Here is a 19182-nt window from a genome sequence, read left to right as displayed (position 1 = left end):
GCTGTCTATCACACTTTGACGTCTTGTCCGCGTTCATCGCTTTTTATTGGCTTCTGGCGTCGACGAAGATGCCTCATTCCAGGTGAAGAGTATGTTTAGCAGCTTCAAGCGGCCACATTAAAATTATGGGGTTCTACGTGCCAGAACCACGATGTGATTATCAAGCACGCCGTAGTGGGGGACTCTGGAAATTTTGAGCACCTGGGATTCTTTAACGTGCAACTAAATCTAAGTACGCGGGTATTTCCGCATTTCGTACACATCGAAACGCGGCCGCCGTGGCCGGGATTCGATCCCGCGACCTCGTGCTTAGCAGCCCAACACCATAGCCACTAAGCAACCACGGCGGGTAAGCGGTCGCATTCAGACGGAGGCGAAATAAACGAAAGCACGTACACGTCCATTTTGGAGACCGGTAATATATTATATGTTGGTGGCGTCCGGGCCTGGAGCCCTTGACTACGCTGTCTGTCATAGGCCAAAGTGCACCTCATAGAAGTCAAGACTAATCAGTCAACATCACCACAATGATCAGCGCCAACGTTTCCATCATTTTACCAGCCTCATAAGAACACATGTTCAAGTACACCTCGCAATACTGCACAGCATAGTACACAAAGCACATAACGGTTCAACATTCTAGCTAGCTTCGGATCAAATCGGTTCAAGTAGTCGATCGTGCGGCACCAACGCCCTTTGGTCGGAGCACTCACTGCACTTATGGTACGAGGACAAGGTATGGTATCTGGACAAGGTATGTATGGACAAGGGTGGTGGTATCTAAGCTGCGGCAGACGCCATTCTGTAAACATTCGAATGTCGCCTCGCAGTACAAAGCGAACTGTGGCTCAAGAGCAACTGTGTGTTAAAATTCCCGACGGATTCTGGATGTTGTAAACCGTCATCAGCATATATTTATGTTCACTACAGGACGAAGGGCTCTTGCAGCGATCTTCTATTACCCCGACTTGCGCTAGCTGATTCTAAGTTGTGTCTGCAAATTTTCTCATTTCATCATCCTACCAAATTTTCTGACATCGCTTCGATCCTTTCTCATATATCACCCACTTTGTATTTGCATAATTGACCACCGATTATGTGCCCTACGAGTGACGTGGCTTGCACAGCTCCAACATTTCTTCTAAATGTCTACTGCCACTTCTGCCATTTGCTCTCTGATTCACACCGCTCGCGTCCTGTCTCTGAACATTAGACCTAACATTTTTTCGTTCCATGGCTTGTTTGAGCGGTTCTTAAATTGTTCTCAAGCATCTTTGTTAACCCCCAAATTTCTGCCCCATATGTTAGTATTGGTAGAATGCAATGGTTGGTACCCTTTTCTTGTTAAAATAGCGGTGAGCTCCCAATCATGATTTGGTAATGCCGGCCGTATGCGCTCCGACCCACTTTCATTCTTCTGTAAATTTCCCTCTTATGATCAATGTTCCCTGTTACTAATTGACCTAGGTAAGCTTACTCCTGCACAAATTCTAGAGTTTGACTGCCGAGCATGAATTATTGTTCGCTTGAACGGCTATTCAACATTACCATTGTCTTCTGCATATTAATCTTCAACCTACTCATAATTTCTCGCTTAACGTGCTCAATCAATTGTTGCAATGTGTCACCAGAATTCCTGAACAGGACAAGATCATCGGCAAGCTGAAGGTTGTTGAGATATTCGCCGTATATTGCTGCTCCTAATCCTTCCCAGTCTAACAGCTTGAATATTCCTTTTAAGCATGCAGTGAATATAATTGGAGAGATTGAGTCTCCTTCCCTGACCAGTTCGTTGATAAGTATTTGTCCACTTTTCTTGCAGGTAATTTAATCACGTGAAGCCTGATCTATCACTGAGGCAGGGTTGAAGCGAATATGAGGAGTTGCGAATACGTGCGCTGTGGCTGAACGAAAATATTGAAGTTAGGCGTAAGTGACACAACTTGAGTTTTCAGCCCAATGCTGGAAGCACCACATCATTCACGTAAATTTCGTTCAGTCCTTCAGTACAGTTAATACTCTATGCACTTACACCTCTAATTACCCACGAATATCGCAGCTTTGTCAAAACGCACTGAACTAATTGATCGATCTGTGCGCCGTCGGAAGCGCGCGAACTACAACATAATTCGAGCGATGCAAATGCTGATCTTGATAATACGACGTGTTTCAGTGACCGCGCTAAGCGCCGTGCACGTTTCACATTGTCTACTTCGCAATACCAGGCCACTGTGGCCGGCTTCTTCAAGCCGTGATGTTAACGCAGCACGGCTGCGCAGCCAGGCGCGGACCACCGTAAATACGTCGCCTGCCACACACGCGCACACACACCGACACCCATACTCAACCATATCTGCGTGTACGTACACGTGTGTGCGTGTGTGCGTGCGCGCGTTCGTGAGGCGCATTTTATTTCCCAGCATCGCGCTTATTTGACCAGTCCACATTATATTCTTATGAATAGTTCATATCAAGCACTACTTCACTTCAACTTAGTGCTGAATTGAAACTATTAGCAGCATAATAGCAGGCTAGTTTACTGCTGTCTTCACACACAGGATTTCTATGGGGGCGAAATGCGAAAACAACCGAGTGCTTAGATTTCGTCATCATCATCATCAGCCTATTTTATGTCCACTGCACGACGAAGGCCTCTCCCTGCGACCTCCAATTACGCATGTCCTGCGCCACCCGCAAATTTCCTAACTTCGTCGCACCACTTAGTATTCTGCCGTCCTTTACTGCGCTTCCCTTCTCTTGGCCCCAATTCTGTCACCCTAATGGCTGACCGGTTGTCTAACCTACGCATTACATGACCTGCCTACACTCATTTTTTCCCTTAATGTCAATTAGAATATCGGCTGTACCAGTTTTCTCTCTGATATAAACCGATCTCTCTCTGTCTCTTAACGTTGTACCTAACATTATTTGTTCCATCGCTCTTTGCGCGGTCCTTAACTTGTTCTCCAGCTTCTTTGTCAGTCTCCAAGTTTCTGCCCCATATGTGAGCACCGGCAAACAGCACTGACTGTATATTTTCCTTTTCAATGATAATGGTAAGTTCCCAGTCAGGAGCTCACGATGTCTGCCGCATGCGATCCAACCCATTTTTATTCTTCTGTGAATGTCCTTCTAATAGTCAGGGTTCCCTGGGATTAGTTGACCTAGATAAAAGTACTTCTTCATAGACTATAGAGGCTGACTGGCGATATTGAACTCTTGTTCCCTTGCCGTCTATTTGTCATTATCTTTGTCTTCTGCATATTAATCTTAAACTCCACTCTTACACTCTCCCTGTTAAGGTCCTCAATCATTTGTTGTAAATACGCCGCAGTGTTGCTGAATAGAACAATGTCATCGGCAAACGGAAGGTTGCTGAGGTATTCGCCGTCGATCCTTACTCCTAAACCTTCCCAGTTTAACAGCTTGAATACTTCTTCTAAGCACGCAGTGAATAGCATTGGATAGATTGTGTCTCCTTGTCTGACCCCTTTCTTTACAGGTATACTTCATACTTTCCTTGTGTAGAATTAAGGTGGCTGTGGTATCCCTGTAGATATTTTCCAGGGTATTTACGTAAGCGGTCTGTACTCCTTCATTACGCAATCCCTTTATGACTGCTGGTATCTCTACTGAATCAAATGCTTTTCGTAATCTATGAAAGCCATACAGAGAGGCGTATTGTACTCTGCGGATTTCTCGAGAATCTGATTAATGACATGGATGTGATCCATTGTAGAGTATCCCTTCCTGAAGCCAGCCTGTTCCCATGGTTGACTGAAGTCCAGTGTTTCCCTTATCCTATTGGAGATTATTTTGGTAATTATTTTATATAATACTGGGAATAATCTAATGGGCCTATAATTTTCCACTTCTTTAACGTCTCCATTTTTGTGGATTAGTATAATGTTTGAATTCTTCCCGTTTTCTGGGACCCTTGTAGTCGGTAGACACTTCGTATAGAGAGCCGCCAGTTTTCGTAGCATTATGTCTCCTCAATCTTTGATTCAATCGACTGTTATTCCATCCTCTCCTGGCGCTTTTCTTCATTTCATGCCTTGCAAGGCTCTTATGACCTCATCTCTAGTTATAGGAGGAGTTTCTGTATATTGTTCATTATTGTTTCAAATAGAGTATTCCTGAGTCCTCTGGGTACTGTACAGGTCAGTATAGAATTCTTCCGCTGCCTTTATTATACCTTCGAGATTGCTGATGATATTACCCTGCTTATCTTTCAGTGCATACATCTTGTTTTGTCGTGTGCCAAGTTTCCTTCTCACTGATTTCAGGCTGCGTCTATATTTTACGGCTTATTCAGTTTTTCTCACGTTATAATTTCAAATATAACTTATTTTCGCTTTGTTGGTCAGTTCTGACAGTTCCCCGAATTGAGTTGGACACTTTCATTCTTTATCGATTCTTTATTAGGTGCTTTGTTACTTGAGAGAGCTTGCCTATTGGTTGCCTTGGTGCCTTAACTCTAACTTCAATTGCTGCCTCTAAAGCCAGCCTCGTTATGTTTCAATCATTACCTCTGTCATCATCATCATCTCTATGTTTTAAGGTTGCATATTTGTTTGCAAGTACCAGCCGAAATTTGTCTGCTTTTACCCTTACTGTCTCTAAGTTGACCTGTCTTTTCTTGGCCAATTTTACTTTTTCTCTGTTCAAATTGAGGTGAATCCTAACCCTCACTAGCTTATGACCACTGCACTTTACCCCCCCTATCACTTCTACATCCTGCACTATGCTGGGATCGGCAGAATGTATGAAATCAATTTCATTTCCTGTTTCACCATAAGGGCTTTTCCAGGTCCACTTTCTGTTGCTACGTTTCCTGAAAAAGGTGTTCATTATTCTCAGCTTCTTGGTTTCTGCGAATTCTACCAGAATCTATCCTCTAGCCTTTCTAGGATCGATGCCGTAGTGGCCAATTTCCTGTCCACCCGCCTGTATTTCCCCGACTTTTGCATTGAAGCCACCCATTACTACTGTATACCGTGTTTGCAATTTTCTCATCGCTAATTCAACATCTCCATAAAACTGATCTACTTCCTCATCGTCGTGTCTGGACTTTGGAGCGCAGGATTGTACTACCTTTATTCTATACCTCTTATTAAGTTTGATTACGACTACTACTACCCTCTTGTTAATGCTGTAGAACTCGTCAATGTTGCGAGCTATGTCCTTATGAATTAGGAATCCTACCTCGTATTGACTCTTATCAGGGGGACCTCTATAGCAGAGGACATGGCCGTTATTTAGCAATGTGTAAGCCTCGCCAGTTCTTCTAATCTCACTAATGCCGATGATATTACAAACAACGTCTGATAGATCCTCAAAGAGTCCTGCGAAGCTAGCCTCACTCGACAGAGTTCGGCTGTTAAAGGTTGACAGGCTCAGTTTACATTGGCGGCCTGTCCAGATCCAGAGATTCTTAGCACACTCTGCTGCGTTACAGGTCTGACCCCCGCCTTGGTCAGCCGCTCCGCAGCTTCTGGGGACTGAGGACCATTGTTTAATTGTAGAGATCATCAGAAAGGTTGTGGCCGAATACTGCACCATGGAGGTCAATTCCTGTTTTGGTGAGGGAGTGTCTTTGTTCAAGCTTAGTTGGCCTTCCTAATTTGGTTGTACTTGGATTAGTATAGCCCCACTCGCTCTCAGCCTCTCAGATGTTGAAGATATTAGGAATAGAAAGAAATTAGGCCAAGCACTAGCTTGAAGCAAAGCTTCTCACCATCCAGCAAATGCACTATTTTTAGAAGCGTTAGATTCTTCACAGACGGGTCTTCATCAAGTGACAGCTCGAGAGCGCCTTTTCATATTGCTGCATATCAATTAGGCAGAAATTACCTACTATCTTACAACATATCGCTTACGGCAGCAGAGCTCTTTGGAATAGCCGGCTAAAATCTCTGTCTTTCATTAAAGGGTTATCTCTCTCTCTCTCTCTCTCTCTGCTCCTCGAGAGTACGTATAAGGCGTGGTCTACTCATTCCGGGTGGATGGATTTAAAAACTTTATTGAAGTTCATCGGAACGTGCACTAGCACGTAGCGGGATGCTCCCATGTCGGCACGGAAAGACCTAGCCTCTCCGCGAAGTCGCTCGCCCGTTGGACTGTCCCTAGTTGGGCTTCAAAATCGGGACTGCGTAGGGCAGCCTCCCACTTGGACAACGTAACGTCTTCATCGCCCCGTAAAGCGGGCCACCGCGAGATCATGTGATCTAAGTTGGCAAAGTCTGAGCAAAGCGTGCAAGTGTTTGATGTTTGAATTTCGGAATAGATCCGGTGTATGAGGGCGGGGCTAGGGTATGCACCGACTTGAAATAATCTCAGTGTCAATGTCAAAACACCCTACGACTTTAAAACGTATCTCTAACCGACGAGGGGGACTCAAAGCCTTTTCCGCCTCGTCCAATCCTTTGTCGTATGTCACATTACCTACGTTGCTGCGTACCTCAACTGGTACCGGGCTGAGCAAAACAAGCTCGTCACCCTCATACGAGGGGTCTACAAGCAAGCACTTGGCCTCCCGCATTGCACCAGCACTGAACTCTTCAACCAACTGGGAGTTCACAACAACCTTTCCGAACTCATTGAAGCCCAACAACGCTCTCAGCTTGAACGGCTCACCCTTACTGAAACGGGACGCTTTATTCTATCCACGCTTAGCTTCACCTACCATCAGCAACAGGGCCCCGAACAACCGATCCCGACCGACATCCGTAACTGGATCTACATAGACCCTATCCCTAGAAACATGCACCCTGAAAATAACAGGGCCCGGCGTCAAGCTCGGGCCGGAGCTATCATAAAAGCCCTTGCTCACGTACCTGGCGTCACATTTGTTGATGCAGCCCAATACTTCCTTGGCACATGATTTGTGGCTGTCGCCACACGCGATGGAGTCCTACACCACGCCTCCAGCGTCACTGCCCCCACTGCCGAAACGGCTGAAGAAGTGGCCATCGCCCTGCCCACTATAGATCCCACCTGTCACACCATCGTGTGTGACTCCCGCTCAGCCGTCACTAACTTCCGCAAAGGCCGTATTTCTCCCCAAGCTCTTCGCATCCTCTGCCAGGCACCACACTCTAAAGACAGCATAATCTCCCTAACATGGATCCCGGCCCATGCGGGCCCTGTCAACCCACACCTCCCCAATCTCAACGAGGTCACCCACTCCATTGCGGGAGGCCTAGTCAACCCCGCCGGAGTCACTGTTGATGAGTTGGACACCAGGGACAATCTGACAACTTATAACGATCTCGTTAAGGCCTTTTACCTTATTTGCTGAACCTTCCCCCCGCCTCACCCCAAGTTCAGCCGGACGCAGGCTATCACCCTGCGTCTGCTACAAACAAACACCTACATTTCACCCACCCGCCTCCACCTTATATTTCCAGACGTCTACACTACCCCCAACTGCCGGTGCTGTGGCATTCACCCGGCTACGCTTCCGCATATGCTGTGGGAGTGCCCAGCACAGCTACCCAGAGACTAACACCACGACTCTCTCGTCGAGGTTGCATGAGGCTCTGCGGAGCTCCGCCCTCGACGACCAAACCTGGGCGACCCAGCACGCCCGTGAGGCGGCGTCGAGGCAAGCCTTCGACGTCCCTTCATGGGAGGCTTAGGCCTGGCCATCATAAAGTGCTGGTTATACAATAAAAGTTTATTCTCCCTCCTCCTCCTCCTCAATGACTGAGGTCTGTTCAATTCACTGTGCGGCGGCGGATATTTCCACCTCCCCAGATAAAAGTACTTTGTGAGTTCGTTGTACGAGGCAGGGGGATCCCTATTGTCCGGAACCTCAGCGCCGCGGCACCCAATAGCTACGCGCTCGACGGCGCCTGCACTCGGCTGCGACGGAGAGCAACGACTTCACTACTGGCACAGCCAATCGCGTGCCTCTCGTGCTTTTTTCTGGGCATGCGCATGGGGCTGCGCCGGAGATCTTAGTGTACAGGCGACAGACAGACGGACGGACGTATCGGCTAGCCATATAGAGCTTAGAAAGTATTAATGTGCAATTTAATGCCGCTGAGCCGTCCTTCGAGTTAGGAACGCTTCGCGGGGAAGCGAGAGCGTTGAGACACTTGGCAGGTTTTCATTTGGCCTTACCGTTGTTGTCGCTGTCGTTCACCTCACTATCTTTCATTTCTGTCTGCTCTTCACGGGGTTTGTGTGGATATCACCGCTGTTAGATAATGTTACATCAAGAATACTTGGCGGCTCCAGTGATCAGTTCTTCCAGCAAAAGATCACTATTGACAGCAGTAGCCAAATGGCGGCCCATAGGCAGTAGTATAGGAGTGACGTTGTCGGGCAACCAGCCTTCGGCGTCACATTCCGTTGTAACTGCAACCAAGAATATCTTGCATTTCAGATGACTAGGCGAGTTGATGATAATTGGTGGTAGGTTTTCTTCCCATACCATACTTTAATGTAGTCATTATCGCTATTTCATTGTGGGTGTAATCAGCTAGTAAGCTTTTTATCCTTCTAATTACCACAGTCCTACAAATTGTGGAGATGTCTAACACATGCTTTTAAAAGCTGCGCACTCAAAGGAAAAAAACAAAACAAATTAAATTATGGGGTTTTAAGTGCGAAAACCACTTTCTGATTATGAGGCACGCCGTAGTGGAGGACTCCGGAAATTTCGACCACATGGGGTTCTTTAACGTGCACCTAAATTTAAGTACACAGGTGTTTTCGCATTTCGCCCCCATCGAAATGCGGCTGCCATGGCCGGGATTGGATCCCGCGATCTCGTGCTCAGCAGCCCAACACCATAGCCACTGAGCAACCACGGCAGGTGAAATAACCAAGAGCGACGCATACTTTGATATATGTGAACAAATATCGATCACATTTTATTTCTAGTAATCTTCGTTTTGATTTCTAGCTATGAAAAATTTGTCAATGCTGTGAAGCGGGATTATTGGTTGCTAGAACTCCCATAATATGTACAAAACTTCACGTAAATATGAAAACTTAACCTCATATATAATATTCTGGGCGAGTGTTTTTAAATACTCGAATCTGATTAAAAACTTCTCTATTTAAACTGCCGCAGCGATATTACGACGGGTGAAAAAAAGAACCACAGCTCTGTGAACAGAACCACGTTACTTAAATGTTCTTTGTACACTGTCAAGAACAGGAAAGCGCAATGTTATGCGGATATACACTTCAATGAACTGTAACAGCGTAGCTGTGCTTACAAGGATCGTTCGGCGTGAAAACGTGCATCCGATCGGAAGAACCTAAAGTGAAAGAGACGCTAGGGCTATTGGTGAGTTGTTTTCTCTGCAGCGCATGTCCGCTACCACGAAGACCTTCATACTTGTAAGCAGAGATCGATATTCCCACGTTGATCGTGAGAAAAAAGCAAGAAAGCCAGCATCGCAGGAGGGAAGATTGCGCAGCGCCCTTCAGCCTGCACGTGGAGTATGTCAATACACTTTCGAATGAGCGTCACAGAAGCGCGAATAAATGGTGAAACTACAGTAATAAAGTAAATAAATGTAACCTATGATACCGCAGCGCTCAGCCTACGCACCCGGTTCCCCACTCAGCCAGAGACGCAAAGAGCAAGTAAATACGAGGTGCTTATTTCCCGACGTCGCGCAACTGCTGAAAGTGGGAAGCGGCACGCGTCTTCGATGGCGAGCGTATTCGAGTCCTTGGTTATGTCACGTGCGGCGGCGGCAGTTTTCAGATGCAGTGCGTGCCGGTTCATAAGCGGGATACGTCAATGAGAGCGGGAGGATGTTGGCACCGTCAGGGATCGCACGTGTGACTTGTTCCTGACGCCATCTCTGACCAATGGAGCCGAAGGTGCCTCATTATTTCTCGTGTGTGCAACGTCTGTCTGCACGCTGTGTAGGTGGCAACTTGCCTGGGTTGCAGCAGCTCGACAGCAACGTTTTTAGCGGTATAAAAAGGGACTCGTATCGCCCCTAGACATCAGTAGCTTCATTTGAGCTGTCTGATTTCGCTGTGCCCGTATCGTGAAGAGCCAGAGAGTCACCATGAAGGCGTTTCTTGTCTGTGTCCTGCTCGCCATGGTCGCTGCTGTGAGCTATGCTCACCACCTCGAGCTCTGCGGTGAGTATACTGGGTGTGGTTTATAGTGCACGAACCAAAGTTCCGACAGGTGCTATTGGACTCAGTAGGCGTAGCTTTTCCTTTCTACCTTTGCGGCTGCTTATTTTCAAGATTAAGAAATTTATGATGGCCCTTCTGAAAGGAAGTTCAGTTTTGCAATCCTTCGGAAGTGAGAGTATACATATGCATGCCCTAGAAAGGTAAACGTTAATTTCTATTACAGTGTCCACGATGGAGAAAACCATATTAGTTGGAAATACTGGGGCCAATGGCGTATTAAGAGAGCGACGAGTTCGAATGTTCGTGATGAATTTGGCCGTCCACCTTTTCTTTTTCATTCGCACCTCTGTTATACCGTTATACATGTCACATTTGCGTGGTGCACATAGAAACATATGGCGGCAATATTTAGAAGGAGATATGTAAGAGTGGCGTGTGTTATGTGCCGCTCAAGTATATCTCCAATAAGCGCGTTCTGATAAGTTTCTGTTACGTGCCTCAATGACGAATGTGGTCGATTTTCTTCTGCGCAGATAAACAAGACGGACAGCTGAAAAATGAACTGCAATGCATTGGGCTCCACATCTCACGAGGGGTAAGAACAACAGCGATATATGTATTGCAGATGGTGATTCCAGAATACGATGGCGTATTAGGTTCATTTTCGTTCCTGAAGCGTTAATTCACGCTTCCGAGCTTTCGACGAGAGAGTTTAGTGGAATCGAAGAGGCCCAGATGGAGCTCCGGGAAGCGCATGTCAGAATGATGTTTCGCTGCAGGTGCTACAAATCATTAGCCTACTTGTGAACACAGTAGACTGTAAATATGGGATGATGGAAATAAGTGACACGTTACTTTAATAGACGCTGCTCTCCTGTAACATCATCTTACAGGCGATATTGCAGTTAGTGAACAATTATGATACAGAAAATTTTGTCCGAGAATGATATGGAATGACTTCACATATGTTTTTTTTTTCTGTTCTTTTTTTTACGTGGAGGCGATTAAGCAGTGGCAGCGAATGAAATGACTTCTGAATTTAACACTGAGACACACAATTGCGAGCAGTGAGGCTCAAACAAAGGCAGAGAACGCGCACAGGCAAATGCAGACACGACTCACATTCATGCTAGCAGTTATGAAGCAGAAGTGAAACGAATAAAAATTATGTGTGTTTAAAGCGGATGTCTTGCGTCTATTGAGTACGTGCACATGTCCTAATATTTGTCTGTGGACATGTCGATACGTGCATGTGTGGAATATGGCTCTGTAAACGCGCAGGCATCTTCGTCAAAGATAAGCGTGCAAACACGTACACAAGAAGAAATTAAAAGGCAAGCAAGACTAAACGCCACGAAACACAACTAAACAATTTTCTTTGCTTCACCTGAACATGTCTGCACACCTATATGTTTCAGTAACAGGAATCCACATAAAAATTCACTCGCCATTGCGTTGGTCAAAACGCGCATATTTACACGGAGTTCCGATTTGGATGTTCTTTTGATTCAGTAAGATACTCTGCTTAGCACCGGTTAGCCAGCATTCGGTTTGGTTGTGTGCTGGTTTGGTTTGCTGCCACCGTTAGCCAATGCCTTTTATTACGAGCCATTTTTGCATATGAACTGCTTTGTGTTCCAATCCAATATACACTGAATGAAGCGCGAGTAATTTTTGTGTAAGCCTTATTCAGCTTAACTTTCCCTGGTCATCTAATGCAGGCGAACCAAAGCTTCGACAAGGCGTTGAAGACTCTCGGCTGCCAGGACTGGAGCTGCGTCATCCGGAAGCTCTGCGTTGGAAACGACCTGGTGAGTTCTTCTTTCCTCTCTGGAAGTTTTGAATAGACACGATATACACTCACGCATTAATGCATAATTGATGTAGACATGGGAACTGTGTTAGAGTATGTGGCCTATAATATTTGAATATTTATTTCCTTTGCGAGCGTTTCAAACTATTCACTAGAATAGTTTCGAACTAGAACACTATTTGAAATACAATGAAAACGTCTATCATGACTACACCAAATGCGGCTTGCACAGGTGGTTTCTACGCTTTTGCGGGAACAAGCAGGCCCGAGTAGATGTGGTACCAGAATTGGTATTTCCTTTCTCTTCGACACCTTGCTCTGAACGCCGGATAATGCAGTTAGCTCTTTAGGTAATACAAACTTGAAAATCAGGAAAGCTTAAAAAAAAACTACGTGATGTAATGGGGCTGCTTGAACGCAGCAGTGGCTAGCCATAAGGAAGGCTTCACGAATGTGGAGGCAAGGCATTTGAATTTTGTTTTCAGAACACTGCTGTAAAGGAAAGCCAGTAGAAATCCTGACCTTGCACACCAGAGAAAATTTAAATCAATGCTAGTATTAGAAGGTTTATTGTTACGTATGAAGAGATTCTGAGTGACAATGAAATGAGGTCGTTCTTTAGTGACTTCGACTTCGTTAATATTTTGGTAACTGCAGAAGATAAGTCTGTAAATTCTTGCTCTATAATTCAGTCAAGACCAAATGCCACCGTATGTTGTAATAAATAAAGGTGTGTAATCATTGGAAAAAGTAGTGCGTAATACTTTCAAAGACTCATAGAATTTTCGTATACTTTTCTTCAACAGGAAGCTGCCATGGCCAACCACTTCACGGTGAGTTTATCAGCCACAACGTGGACGTTAGAATTTATAGAACCACTCGCTCTAAATCTTCTAAGGGTTGAGAGCCACTGACAAATGTGTCCCTCTATTTCTCACTACCACTTGTTTCGTTTGCAAGAACTGAGCTCTAATAAAAAGGGAAAATGAACTAAAATGTATTTCGAGAGAAAAAACAATGTAATGTAATGTAACAGAAACACTGCAATGTGAAGTGAGAGTTATTTACTTTTTTAAAATTTCAGCCAGGAGAAAGTTTTCAGTGATTCGTTTCTGAACGTGCACGTATATTTATTTCGGACGGATAGTGCGGGAATACCATGTTCCTGGTTTAGTTTCCAATTCACACAGTGCTAGTGGCTACTGACTGACAGTGCAAACTGTTGATCTCTTTTTAGAGCGCAACCGCAAGAATGAAAAAAAGAAATCCTTGTGAAAAAGTTTTCACCGAACGTGTCACTTTTCACTGCAAGAGAAATAAAAGCAGGGTCGCGACGAAACTTTGCAGAAATTTGACGGATGTTGTGTGCGGGGTGATCACTTTTAAGTTTTGCGAAATTTTTAAAAGCAAATAGCATAATTCTGGTCCTGTTCGAAGAGGCGGACACTATACTAGCAGGAGAAATCGAAACGCACACTCAACTACTAAAGAAAAAGTCAGTAATTAACTCCCTATTTATTGTACATATTGCAATTAGCGAATTGTAGCCGGTTAGTTTTCAAGACGTATTCACTTGGAATTTTCCATGAGGATAGCAATTTATAGATATCGATTCCCAAGGTGGTGGGACGAAATACATAGGCAGAGCTTTCTTTACGACGTTTTATGGCGCATTTATCCGAACTGGTGTCATTCTGGAATATAATTACAAGTGGATACGTCTTGCAAACTCACTGGATGCAGTGAGAAAATTGCAATATGCGCCAAAAGTAAGGAATTAAGAAGTTAATTAGTATTTTTTTGTTATTTATTTGAATATGCATTTCGGTTTCTCCTGCAAGTAATGTTCGTCTCTCTGAATAATCCAGCTTAAGGGCTAGCGTTATGATATATGCAACAGGTGATTTAAAAAAAAATCCTAAAGCTTAACACTGATCACCACTTATAATATGTAGGCCGAATTACAACAGTGTCGGTTACTTTGAGGCGTCGTAGCTAGGCAACGATTTTATGCTAATTGCGAATGAAAGCGATGATGAGGATAAATGCAGCTGCTGCAGGAATAAATTAAAGAGCATAGAAAAATAAAACTTCCACTGAAGAGGAATTACCTTGGAATATTTACTAAAGGAGTTAAAAAATTAGGCCATAAAAGGAAAGTCCAAAAAAATATAAAAGTAGCCCAATGTGAACCTCTCCAAACAGATCAACGAGGGACTAGAATGATAGCGGTAGAAAAATAAAAGTTCTAAAATCTTATTGGAAGATGATTTCGACAGCCCACCTAAAATAGCATCTAAGTGTTTAACTTGAAGCTTGATGGTCAATTTAGGGAAGGCTCAAGAAAATGTACAGTGCGGCATGATGGAAAAACTTAAAATGAACTCAAGTTGCTTTAAGCAAGGAAGCAAAAATGTGTGACTAACATTTTGCAGAGGTAAGCTTCCATCTCTTCACGAGGCGATATTTTAATTTAAAACGGTATTGAAAAGTGGGAAATCTGAGGGGGTCGCACTCAGATAGGGTGGCAGCGCCGGCAGAGGAGGGATCACGTGAGCAGCGTGTGTAGCAAGTACTGAATCGTCGGGAGCGTTGCATCATGTTGGGATGACTCCTTGCTGGAAAATTCTGACAGTATCGATTGTCCTTGTTTGAATGATAATGCACCGCGACGTAGCCTTGGAAAAGTTTGTTATTAAAGTTATTTTTATGGAGCTAGACTAAGCGAGTTCGTTTCCACTTAAACCTTCTTTTTTTTTTGACAGCTTCGTCCTGCTGTTGGTCGAATATGTGTAAGGAGATGGGTGTGCCCTTTCGAGGCTCGACGGAAAGAAAAAGTCAGCTTTGAGTAAAGTCTTAGCTTGCCCTGTAATTCTTGGGTACACGCACCAACTTGATGCCGATGTGGCACTACGATAGGCGGGCGAGTCGGCAGACTTTCATCATGTTTACGGTTAAACGCAACGGAAAATGCGATACCCGCCATGAAAACGGAATCCATGAAAACGGAATCGAACCCTCGACCTCTTGCTCAGCACCACAACGGCTTAGCCAGAGAGGCGCCACAGTGGGCGCGCGGAATTAAAACAGCGAAGTCACGTCTACCTTACCAGGGAATCACCCCAAAAATTATTTGATAGAAATTCTGTACGTGCGGGACAGCGGCAAAGCACTCGCAAAAGGTGGATGTGTCCCTTTCAAAACATGTACGCATTGCCATTTTACAAAGCCCACAGAGTAGGCGCAAACGGATCCTAAACTTGACATTATACTCATGGAATCTACTATTGTATCTTTCTTAAAATAATTATTGGACTCATTGAAACTTGCCTTTCTGCAAATTCATGTGGTGGGAGCTAGAGAGAGATATATATAAGATAATGCAGAGAAAGGCGGGGAGGTTAACCAGAGGTAGTTCCGGTTGGCTACCCTGCGCAGGGGGAAGGGTTAAGGGGGATAAAAAGAGAAACAGAGCGGAAGGGGTCGATGGAAAGAAAGAGAGGCAAGCACGAACAAAGCGCGTACACTAAAGAGCGGTAGGGGGCGGTATTCTTAGAGTCTGTCGTGAAGCCCCGCAGACCGCAGGAACCTCAATAACGCGAGTAAGGCCTTTAGCGCGGATGTTCTGTGAAAGTCCTGACCTAAAGCTTTCAGTTCTGATAGTGGACGATTGTCCAAATGGTCCAGTACTCTGCACATCACTTGTCTCTGAGCACTGTATCGCGGGCACACACAGATAATGTGTGCGAGCGTCTCATCGATGTTGCATGTGTCGCACGTGGGGCTGTTGGCCATTCCAATGAGGGAAGCAAATGAGTTAGTAAAGGCAACGCCTAGCCACAAACGGTAAAGCATGGTGTGTTCACGTCGTGGTAACCCAGGCGGGAGGTGCATCCATATGTCCAGAGCTAGAACTGCTGTTTATATCGAACGAAGCTTCAGGTGCACTTCATCTGGTTTCGTACGCACGAATAAGTTCTCATGACAGATTAGGTCGTAAGTGCCACCAGCCAAAGGTGTTAGCGAACCTGTTGTTATCGAAGGTGGCCGACCAATGAGAGAAGGTGCCTTTGAACGAGTCACTTAATGATTTCGACCCTCTGTTATAAGCTGGTTGCACTGCTACATCGTAATTTCTAATGTGTTGTACCAATTTTCAAGTAAAGGAGTCATTGTAAAGCGGTCGTTATTTGACATATTGGTTTTTAGGAGCTGGACACATCAGACTGAAGTACACTGAACTTTAGAAAGGCAACGGAGCAAGGAAAATAATCTCCCTGCTTATGTGGCATGTTGTCTGTGGGCTTCAGATTGAGCATAGAACATATTATTTCTGCGGTAAAGAAATATATATGAACGACAAGAAAGGAAACCGAGGGGCCCGATTTTTGTTAATCACATTATCAGAAGTCAACAAGCAAAGAAGCAAAGGACGGAATAGAGGAAATTACTTGTACTTAATAATTGAAATAAAGAAATAACAAATAATGGCAATGAAAATGGATGAAAAAAAAACAACTGGCTGCAGATGGGGCACGAATCCACCTTTTCGCCACACTTGTCAGATGCTTCAGCCAAGTAAGCTACCGCGGCACCGTTTTCCCAACGACTTTCTGGGGTATTCATGTTATACTACTAGGACTTACCCTGGTAGTGTTAGCCAGCGCCACCACTCACAAACTTGGCGGCGGATGTGGCACATCCTATGTGCGGCAGGCGTCACGTGTGCGTTAACTTTATGGGTGAAGGCAACCGATAAATAAACCCACACATGCCATCTGAAGGGATCAATGCTGCCGGATTCGAGATCCTCAGTACTTAATGAACGAGAAAAAAGGAAACCGAGAAGGAAAGCAAACCAACAAGAAAAGGACACGAAGGACAGCGTAGCGGAAATTACTTGTACTTATTATTTGAATTAAAGAAATGATAAGTTGAGGGAAATGAAAGTGAATGAAAAAAAACTGGTAGCTGCTGGGACACGAACCCACGTCTTCGCAGGATATATATGTATATATATACACTCCGACGAAGGCCAGTCCTCCGGCTGCCTTAGAGTCCAACACATGCCATAGAGTTGGTCTTTTTTTCTTTTCTGAAAGTTATACCTTCTGGTGTGGAGCGAAACCCTTCGACCCTTCGTCTTGCATATATATATATATATATATATATATATATATATATATATATATATATATATAGACACTTTGTATATGAATCCTGCTTTATTTCTTATATTTACAGAAGCATCAAATCGCGGAGATTCACAGTGCTGCCACCACGTGCGATCCGGAGGCCGGGCACCACCACCACCACCACTGAATGTTGCCCAGTTTCGAATATATTCGAGAAATTAGTTTTCCATGGGCTGAACGTTCTTCTTTTGTACAGAGGTGTGCCATCGAGGGACTCCGGCCAGCTTTTATCGCTGTTGTAATGAAAGGTTCGAACTTTTTACCTGTGTTGTGTTGAGGGCAAATAAAAACACTTTGCCTGGACCTTTATCGACTCTTCATGATCATTTGTTAAAACGTGGAAACTCACACCCTCAATTTGGTGCTACATTTGAGTGCGAAGCATTCTTTGTCCAGTGTTAGTAGATCCGTCAGTGACCCAAATTGTCTGCTCGCTCTGACCACCGGGTATGTCAAAGTGGTTGTGATGTCATCGTAGCAGTTTTTCAAACCGTATGTACAGGGCGATAGTATTTCAGTTTTTTTGCAATTTAAAAAAGAATAGTCTGTTGCCGATAACAGAATTCGTGAGCTGGATTATTCCGAGCGGCGGACATTATTCGCACGAGAAATCTGAACACATATTTAACTACTTAAGAAAACTCCACTATTTATCTTTTAAAATGATTACTTGACGGTACATATTGCAATTTACGAATTGTAGCCGGCGAGTTTGCAAGGCCTACACACTTGGTGTGCATTTCTGGAATGACGCCATTTTGGGGATATGCGCCACCAAGCTTGCTCTAAAAGGCACTGCTTCTCCAATTACTTTCTTTAACAACACGTTATTTTATGCACTGAAGCATAAAAGTAACTAAACAGCCATGTACTTCGTTGCACACTTTGCGAAATAATATGTCGAAACTGGTGTCATCCTGGAAATTCGTTTGCATTGGGTACAACCTGCAAGCTCATGGGCTACAATTCGTAAATTGCAATATGTGCCTCAAAGTAATTAATTAGGAAGTTAATGAGTTATTTTTGGTAATTACTTGAATATGTGCTTCGAGTTCTCGTGCTAGTAAGGTACGCCTCTTCGAGTAAGCCAGCTCGGGACGAGAATTAGGCCGTCTCCTACAGGCACTTTTAAATATTATATAAAACTTACACGTTATCCCCGTGTATGTCAATATATGTACGACATGACATGAATGACACGGCATGATGTTCATGATATTTGGGCCACTAGGCAAGTGCTCCGAGTCGTCTTGCCGTCGAAGTCGTTTCTTTATTTGGATATATGCAGTATATGCATGACAAAACATGCATGCACGACATGACATGAGTGTCGTAAATGGGATGGCGCGTATCTGATGACATGCTCGTGGTCATAATGCCATCGTGTTCGTTGCTCTAAATAAATTTATATCAGGATACGCATGACATGGCATGCATGCATGAGATGAATGCCATGACATGACATGATATTTGGGGCACAAGATATGTGCTGCTGTTTGTGATGGTGTCGTGGTTGTTTCGTTAACTGGATTAATGTAACAGCGAGCAGTCTCACGCACCCTGCACCAGGGGTGGCCATAGGCCCGCCACCATTGAACATCTTCTAAGTCGCGAGCAAGCAGGCATCAGCCGTCGCCCGCAGCTCAAGCAACATTCCCGTGAGAATCCGGGAATCACTTAGTATTATATATTTAAAGTGAAGACCTGAGGAAAAACATGCTATCTGGTGAACAACAAGCGCTGCGATAGAGACTTGAATGTGTGCGATGAGACTCAGCGAGCTTCGGTCGCCTCTGCTGCACGAGGAGTGCTCGCATTTATGAACCTTCGTCACGCGCACCTTTCCGGAGGTCAAGAAGCACAACAAGCTCTAACGCCAGGCTGGAGAGGCATCCACCGGCAATGACCAGCAACTGAACGCGGCAGTTGCTTCCAGGCTAACACAACCTGAGGCAAAAACGCAGCGTTACGGTCACTGCTGACGCAAGATATCAGGGAATGTTGATCTTTCGTGAGAATGCAAATCAGCGGGCCCGGCGAATTTTCCTTCTG

At 44.7% G+C, this 19182-nt stretch overlaps 1 protein-coding gene across 1 annotated transcript; it reads left to right on the top strand.

The window, feature by feature from the left end:
• Positions 1-9962: 9962 nt before the first annotated feature.
• LOC142585019 (antimicrobial peptide microplusin-like) lies at positions 9963-17433 on the top strand. Its single transcript, XM_075695456.1, has 5 exons — positions 9963-10122; positions 10656-10717; positions 11844-11933; positions 12742-12768; positions 17180-17433. The coding sequence occupies exons 1-5, from the start codon at positions 10047-10049 to the stop codon at positions 17255-17257; spliced, it is 333 nt and encodes a 110-aa protein (XP_075551571.1). The 5' UTR covers positions 9963-10046; the 3' UTR covers positions 17258-17433.
• The last annotated feature ends 1749 nt before the right edge of the window (positions 17434-19182 follow it).

Source organism: Dermacentor variabilis, chromosome 1, assembly GCF_050947875.1.
Source record: "Dermacentor variabilis isolate Ectoservices chromosome 1, ASM5094787v1, whole genome shotgun sequence".
Classification (NCBI taxonomy): Eukaryota; Metazoa; Arthropoda; class Arachnida; order Ixodida; family Ixodidae; genus Dermacentor; species Dermacentor variabilis.
This window is presented reverse-complemented; position numbering and strand designations above follow the sequence as displayed.

Coding starts and splice junctions, on each gene's coding strand:
- LOC142585019 (XM_075695456.1), top strand. CDS start 10,047: ATGAAGGCGTTTCTTGTCTGTGTCCTGCTCGCCATGGTCGCTGCTGTG. Junction 10,123..10,655: donor TCACCACCTCGAGCTCTGCG/GTGAGTATACTG, acceptor TCTTCTGCGCAG/ATAAACAAGACGGACAGCTG. Junction 12,769..17,179: donor CCATGGCCAACCACTTCACG/GTGAGTTTATCA, acceptor TTATATTTACAG/AAGCATCAAATCGCGGAGAT.